This window comes from Canis lupus, chromosome X (assembly GCF_011100685.1).
Source record: "Canis lupus familiaris isolate Mischka breed German Shepherd chromosome X, alternate assembly UU_Cfam_GSD_1.0, whole genome shotgun sequence".
Lineage (NCBI taxonomy): Eukaryota > Metazoa > Chordata > Mammalia > Carnivora > Canidae > Canis > Canis lupus.
Genome location: NC_049260.1, coordinates 79,867,630 through 79,876,164, shown reverse-complemented (window position 1 = coordinate 79,876,164; position 8,535 = coordinate 79,867,630). Strand labels below are relative to the sequence as shown.

Here is an 8,535-nt window from a genome sequence, read left to right as displayed (position 1 = left end):
TTAGAAGCACCAGGGATAGAGATACTTCTGCAGGAACTTTGCGCACATGGCCAAGCAGATATTATATGTCTACAGAATAGTCTGTTTCACAACTACATTTCAGATGAGAATCACTGCAATTGGTGCTCTACCACTAGTAAATTTGAATCATTTTGCATTTCATTTTTTTAAATTTTTTTATTTATTTATGATAGTCACACACACACACAGAGAGAGAGAGAAAGAGAGAGAGAGAGAGGCAGAGACATAGGCAGAGGGAGAAGCAGGCTCCATGCACTGGGAGCCTGAAGTGGGATTTGATCCCGGGTCTCCAGGGCCAGAGGCAGGCGCTAAACCTGTGCGCCACCCAGGGATCCCTCATTTTGCATTTCATCTGTAGGTATTGTTGTTTTCTGTCTTTTCTATTGCTGACACCTGCAGTCAATATTTATTTAAATTCAAACTCCAGTGATGCTGTAAAAAAAAAAGTAGGAAGATGCTCACATCTTTGTATAAAGCAGGACAAGAGATCATTTGGAAAAACATCCAAAATGTGAATTATTAGCAAACAATAAAATGTGTATCTTAAAACGTCTTTTCAAATTTGTAAAACTTTTGAAGTAGGCTAGAAAGCCCTAAGAGTTCTTTAAAATTATCTTCAAAGAACTAGCAGACTATTTATTTGCTTAAGAAATGCATATTGTTTGCCTACCTACCAGTTTATCTAGAGAAGATGTGCTTCCCTATACAACTATAAGCTGTCATTATGAGCTGTTGATTTAGTCTAGAGAAGTTGTCCATTATGTTGAAAAAGTTCCAAACAGTTTAGTCACATTTTTTTAAACTGATCTTCTTCTACAATCTTCTAATTGGGGTGCTTCAACACTTCTTTCTTGATAATTCCTGATTTTTCAGTTATTCTATAGAAGTTCTCTCTTCCCCTTAAACATCGTTCAGAATTTTCAAACTCAATTAAAGTCTTCAAGTTTTCTTTATTCCAAATACTATGTAAATATTAAAATGTTTATAAATATGGGGAAGATACCTCATCTACTAAGTTTGCAGTCCAAACGGTATCATAAAAATCTACTCTAAAACAAGAGGGTTTTTAAATTTTTATTTTCAGGAAGAAATCAAAACTATACATTGAAACAAGGTACTATACTACAAAAGCAGGTTCTTCTTTCCCTCCCTCCCCACTATTCTAGAAATTTAAACAAAAATTTTAAGTACAAAATGGATTCTGTGCCTTCTACTTCGAACAATTTTTCAGCACCTCAGTGTTATTATGTGTACTTTATGCTTGGCAAAGCAGAAACTCTGTATGCTCCATAGCTGTTCAGAGGACTTCAGAGTTTTCACTACCAAATGTCACTGGTGAAGCTAAGCTCTTTGGATGATAAAGGTAGCAGGGAACTGTTCCTATGAGATGCCTGGGTATCTTTCAGGGTATTATTAAGGGGTAGCTGTCCATTGAGTAGTGTCAGAGGCAGGTTGCAGTAAGTGTGGTGGTTGCCTAAGGAAGGTACCGGCAAGGTGGTGGTTGGCATCTTGTGTTTATAACCTCTGCAACAGTGTCTCATTTGCATTGAATCTGAATGGTGGAAATCAGGGAGATCAGCTTGAGATGACACCAGAGAGGCAGGGGTACTGGTCATGGCAATAGAGGGTATAGGCTGGAGTTCTCCAAAGAGTCCTTGTTCTGCAGAGTCCAGAACATGGCACCGAGAAAGCATTTCTTTTTTCTTGATGGGCATTTCATATACTAATTGCTTCCAAAACTTAGAATTTAATTTGCTGCTCTTGGGTCCCTTCCACTTGATCAAGGACAGAAGTTTGATGCTGCGCTTTAGTGATTCCACTTCCAGGCAATTCATCTTTCCTTTTAATTCTGTACACTCAATCAAAATCACTTTGATTTCTCCACTGACTAGCATGTTATGGAGTTTGCTTTCCAATTCGAAAATACTCCATCCTCGTCTGAGAGTATAGTCTGGAGTTAGCACGATAATAAGTCTTCTGCTTTGCTCAACACATCTTGTGAGATCTTCAACATATGCTACAAATCACAGAAAGAGAGAAAGAGTAAAACAAAGACATTTCCAGTCTTTAAAGAGTTAGGTTTGTACTTTAATATAGCAAAAAGCCAATCTTTCACTAAGCTACATCACATTTTTTCTTGTGTTGCATATTCATAAAGTCCATCTCCTTAAAAAGAACAATGAAAAAAATCCCTCCACTTATACTTTTTCTTTCCACTTATCATTACTTACAGTGTTCTGTTGACTAATACAAAACTCTAACTTTTTCAGGGTTTACGTGTATTTCAGCTATTTTTTATTTAATCATTTAACTCAAGGCAGGCTTTCAGGTTAGTACTCTAAGGGAACAAGTAATGATCGGATTGATGAAAAGAGAAATGGAGCTGTTTAATAAATGAAGGGTCACTGTATTTATGGGTTTGCTTTGGTTTTCCCCCTAGTTTTAAACTACTAAGCAATCAGGAGGTATATGGATATGAACAACTTCAAAAATATTTGTGATGGAAATAGTGGAAAATCTCTTCTAGAATCATAGCTCATTTCTCAGAATACCTCTTGTTATTTGCAATCTTAGGTTCTCCATTTTGCCCTTGAACTGAGAGATAGGGAAGTGGTGTGTATGTGCCCATGAGTTTAATTTAAACCAGCTGCTCTTTGTTCCAGGGAAGAGAAAGGGGTGAAGTTAGAGGTGGGGGATGGCGTGGAATGAGCAGTAAAGTGGGAGTCTATCAGTTGAGAAGTCTTTGCCTTACTTTGTGGAGCAATTCTGAGAGTGCAGTGATTATGTCATAGTTCTTTCATGGTGGAAAAACACTCAACTAACTCTAGATTTATTTATTCCGTGGAATAATCTTTTTGCAATCATGCTTCCCCAAGTCTTATCCGCCAAAAAGGGAAACACACACATGTGTTAACAAATGGGGACTTGGACACAGGTGCGGCAACAGAGCACGAGGCCTTTACTAAGTAGAGCACAAGGCCTTGTCTCATGTACAATGCCCTCTAGCAGAAGCAGTGCTTACAGAAGCATAGCAACATTTGTCACTGCAAATTTGCCCAAGGTTACAGACTGCTTTCAAGGAGTCACGTCCAGTACATAGTGTGGGGCCACCAAACAGTCCCATACAAGCCACTTGAAAAGAGAAACTTCTTTTACAGATGCATATTTTACAGGTCTCTCTCTTTTCCAGGATTTTATTTTCACCAGCAGGCAGCAAGAACACTCTCACAAGTGAAAATGAGGAAACTTCCTACACACCCAAGAGAGAAACAAAAAAACTTTTGAAAAGAGATAAATAGAATGTCCCATTTAACAATTTGTGGTTACTATCGTTTAGGTTTTTAATTAATACATTTTAGGACTTTTTCACGCAGTAGTTACAATGACTATCAGTAAGCTAACTCCTAAGGGGAAACGGAACTTCTTAAGAATTGAAAGAGATTATGTATTCAGGGAAAAATCAGCATTGAAATCCATAAAAAATAAAAGTAAATAAAATCAGTAAAAACAACTACAAAAAAACAAAGAAAAATGAAAACACCACATAAGCAGCAATGGTGGAAGTTATCACTCTGTAATTATCACTTAGAGAACTGGTGAAACAGAATGGAAGGAAAGGTAGAAAGTTTCAATAGAGTGGAAAAATTTTATCCCAATGTATCAACAGCTCTGACTCTTCACTTTCTTCTTTTCTCTCTGCTCCCAAAAAGAAAGAAGTTATGTGAGAAGCTTCATCATTAGAGGTAGGATCTGTAAGATATAGTAAAATAAACTATCATGCATCTTTCCCGTTATTCTTTTCACCTTCCCTCCACACAAAGCAAAGCAAAACAGAACAAAACCCAAACCCAGAATTATGGCATAAGTGCAGGAGTCCATGAAAATACAGTTTTCCAGGTAAATTATTAGTTAATTATTAATTTTACAGAGGAATTCTTTACAAAATAATTTACCAATGGGTTATTTCAAGTAGTATTCTTCCCTTCATTAATTGCAGCTTTTCATTTAATTTTTAAAAATGATCTGTACAAATCTTGTCAGGAGCACATATGTCACATAAACTATGCCTCTATGAGCCACACTTTTTCTGTGTTGATATGTAGTCTACTTTACTTTTTAACTGTATTTTAAAAAACAAAATGTATGTCTATCTATACATATCTCTATTTAAAGAAAAAAATTATATCCCAGGTGTCCACAGTCTTGAGAGAAACTATACACATACATACCAATTAATTTGATTGGGATTTCTGGGCTCTGGCTATCTTCTTTCCTGAAGGGGAAAGGGAACAGGGTACAATTTTTCCTCCCATTTGTATGGTTCTCCTCCTTCATCTGTCTATTCTATTTTGCCATTTGACAGCTAAGCCAAATGCAACATTTAGGGTTTGGGAGGCTTCTTAGAGATTCATTAGACAGAATTTGCATTTGGTCCCAGAAGGAATGATTGTCAGGACAGATCCCACTATGCTCAGCTGCACAGGGTGTGGGTGTTGAAGGGAGCCTTGGATAGGGAGTGGTCCCTGTCTCCTGCATACTACACTGGCTGTGCTTATCCTGGCAAAGCCTAGTGGAGAGTTGAGGCAACCATCCAGATAATTCCGGCTGAAAACCTGCCGTGGAAGAAAAAAAGGTCTGAATTATCCTGGTTTGCCCTATATATACATTAATCATATGCACTGGAGTCAGTCAGTACATCAAAATTTTCCCTGGGTAGACACGGACCAAGTGTCCCAAAGAAAACATGAGCCATTTGGTTGGGCCCTGAATTTTGTGTTCCATTTCACTTGGTGAAAAACCAAGTGGAAGTTTTCAGATGTGGAGCCCACATTTCACTTCTTGGGATGGTGATCAGTGGCTGGGCAGCAACCTCAATGTTTCAAAGCAGCTGGGGAGGTGCCTCTAAGAGCTGCCTGGCTCTAAGGAAAAGAAGGAGAGACTGTGCACTAGCTTCCGTATTCTGGCTCTCTCTCTGTTTTTCTATGTTTTTTTCTGCCCCCTTACCCCCTACTCCTCTCTACCTCTCTCTTTTTCTGTCTTCTCTCCCCTTCTTGTCCTTTTATCTTCCCTTTTGCTTTCTTGCTCACTCTTTCTGCCTTTCCCTCTCTTGCTGTCCCTTCCTCTTTCATCTGTCTCCCTTTTCCCCCATTCCTTCCTCCCTTTTTAGGTATTTATTTTATGCTTTTTATCTTTGAGAAAAAAAAACAGTACTTAGCCATCATGGAAAATATAAGTAAACTAACATGAGACCAAACAAGTAGAGTTAATATTTTTTACTTGCTAATCTTTAGCCAGGGAGTTGTTGCTGGCTTCCATGCAGCAAGTGCCCCAAATAATTTCCTTCTTACCCCCAGGTTGCATGTCTGCATTCAATGACTGTAAACTAGTGCCTGATCCATTAAGAACATGTCCTGTTTTCGTATGGTCTGTGAGCAAGGAATAATTTTTTTAAGGGTTGTGAAAAAAAAGAATATGATGCAACAGAGACCATATATGACCCACAAAGCCAAAAATATTTACTATCTGGACCTTTACAGAGAAAGTTTGCTGCCCTTGAATTAGAGACCAATCAGGGTGTTTAGGTTTGGAAAAGTTCCAAATAAACTAAGCAGAAACAGGTATCATGTTAAGACATTGCTGGTCTATAGCTAGTGTAGTCTCTGACAGGCCAGTGGTGTTTGCCATGGTAGAGCTGTGGTTTTGTGGGGGACATTTTAGAAACCTTCAGAAACCATTTTAAAAAGCTTGTTACCACGAAGAGATAATAAGGAAACTTTAAAAAAAAATCCCTAAATCCACAGAACACATGAATATTCATTAAATCTTGCTTTGACTTATTCAGGCAAATTTAGCAACTGAGTACCAGGAATCCCTGAAAAGGCTCTTTTTTCCACATAAAAAATATAAAATATCCCTTAAATAAAAGGTCATTAAGTTATTTCTTTGCAGATTTTGGTTTGGAGTAACTTCTAATGACAGAAAAGACCAAAGAGACCTGGTTCTGATAGCATTCTGCTTCTCTAGAAAAGGCTGTGAAACCATGCCAAATTATCAGACACAAAATAAAGCCAATTACATTTAATCTACTTGATCTTCACAATTGGTAAAGAATAAAAATCCCCTTGAACATAGTTTTAGTAGGGGTGCTTGAGTTGGTATAAATTCATTTTTTACATTTTAAGTACAACTGCAAAGAATCTTTTTTCTTTTGCCTATACTGGAAGTTGACAGAGATTGGGAAATATTCTAGAAAGGAAATGCATTGTCACTAGGTCCTCTTTGGGATGTGTGCATATTAGAGAATGAAGAAAGTTCTAGCCAATAGGAGACAAGGAAGGTGACTACCTAAACTATCAAAAGGAAAGAAAATTCAATTAAAAAATTTCCTTCAGGGACAGTTGTATTTTTTTAAAGATTTTATTTATTTATTCATGAGAGACACAGAAAGAGAGGCAGAGACACAGGCAGAGGGAGAAGCAGGCTCCACACAGGAAGCCCGATGTGGGACTCGATCCTGGGTCTCCAGGATCACAACCCAGGCTGAAGGCAGCACTAAACCGCTAAGCCACCAGGGCTGCCCAGGGGCAGTTGTATAAACCAAAATTACAGTGCATTTAGAAAAGTAGAAAAGCATCTACAAATGTGACGTGAAAACAGGATGCTTATTACAAACCAAAAAAGTAAACTGAAGAAAGAAATAAAGCAATAAAATAGAAGCAAGAAGAATGGCAGCCCCAAGAAATTGCTCTAATAGGATGTATGTACTTTCTCAAAAGAACTCAGTACTCTTCTAAATCTCAGGAACTGAATCTGCTACAGATATAGGCAGAAGGAGAAGGGAGAAAAAAAAACTATATATTCAGAAACTTTCATGAGATCTTGCTACTGCCTACTAGCCATCTGATTTATCAAACTAATCAATTAGCTACTTGTAAATTATCTTATGTCAGGGTCATTGTTAGGGATAGTTGGCATATTTTTAAAAAGTTAAAAAACAGCCTGTAGGCAAAGACATAGTTTACTTTTTTTCTAGGTTCAAATAATAGTAGTTTGATATTCTTATACCCACAGCTATGTACATCCACTATCTGTTAAATAGATCATTAGGGTCAGACAGGTTGCATTAACACAACTACTACTTCATTGATTTTTGGTCACAATTAGCTAACTGATAGCTATTAACGGTGGTATTTATAAAAACTATCAGTTAGGGATCCCTGGGTGGCGCAGCGGTTTGGTGCCTGCCTTTGGCCCAGGGCGCGATCCTGGACACCCGGGATCGAATCCCACGTCGGGCTCCCTGCATGGAGCCTGCTTCTCCCTCTGCCTGTGTCGCTGCCTCTCTCTCTCTCTCTCTCTGTAATTATCATAAATAAATAAATAAATAAATAAATAAATAAATAAATAAAACTATCGGTTAATATATCAATATGTAAAATCAAGATTTAATTTCGAAATTGAAATTAGAAATGAAAAATGAAAAACTATCGGTTAATATATCAATATGTAAAATCAAGATTTAATTTCGAAATTGAAATTAGAAATGAAAAAAGAAGAAATTAGAAATGGGCTCCTTCTAATTGACTGAGACAGGTCCTTTTCTATGACTGGTATGGAGAAATCAGCAAAAATAATATAGGTTTATATGTACCAGAGAAAAATGTATCATTCAGCACTATATATTTGGGAGAAATTATTAGCCCTCTGGTATAACTAAACACTTATAGTGAGATACTTTATAATGTAGTCTCACTGAAAATACTATATGCACTTTATTTTTTTAAAGATTTTATTTATTTATTCATAGAGTCACAGAGAGAGAGAGAGAGAGAGAGAGAGAGAGAGAGAGAGAGAGAGAAAGAGAGGCAGAAGGAGAAGCAGGCACCATGCAGAGAGCCTGATGTGGGACTCCATCCAAGGTCTCCAGGATCACACCCTGGGCTACAGGCGGCGCTAAACCGCTGCGCCACCGGGGCTGCCCTATATGCACTTTAAATAATGATGCTTAATATTAATCTATTGAAAGAGTTATACAGGTTGACAACCTCTTTATCTTGGCTGATATTACTAAAGGTTTGGGTCTTGATTCTGCTTCTGGAGATATAAAATTCTGCCTGTGTTGTTTGCCACAAAGTTTGGGGCAATAAAATTTTTATTTAACTAGGTTTATGTGTGGGAAAGAGGGAATTTCTAAATCACACAGTGTGTCATATTACTTATCCTACAAAAACTTTCTCTGTCCCTTACCTCTCCAAGCCCACGGCTTGATAAGTTATAGATAGTTCATGGGGCTAAATTTTTGGTAGGAGTTTTGTCCTCTGTTGACTAATGTTAAGGATCCAAATTAATTCTTCTTGATAGGTTGATCAATGGTTAACATGGATTGCTGAGATCTTGTAAATATCGCAAATTATATTTACTCACAATTTTGACTTTGAAGACTATATTTCTAGTATTGAATCCTTTACTTTTGCTATTACACTTTACTGTGGGTGAGTGGAGAAGCATGAGAGT

At 37.4% G+C, this 8,535-nt stretch overlaps 1 protein-coding gene across 1 annotated transcript in view; it reads right to left on the bottom strand.

The window, feature by feature from the left end:
- Positions 1–361: 361 nt before the first annotated feature.
- The window catches only part of IL1RAPL2 (interleukin 1 receptor accessory protein like 2), a 652,944-nt gene continuing 644,770 nt past the window's right edge, over positions 362–8,535 (bottom strand). Inside the window, exon 10 of the mRNA XM_038588825.1 lies at positions 362–2,038. Coding sequence (XP_038444753.1) covers positions 1,341–2,038 — 698 coding nt within the window. The 3' untranslated portion in view covers positions 362–1,340. The remainder of the gene's footprint in view (positions 2,039–8,535) is intronic.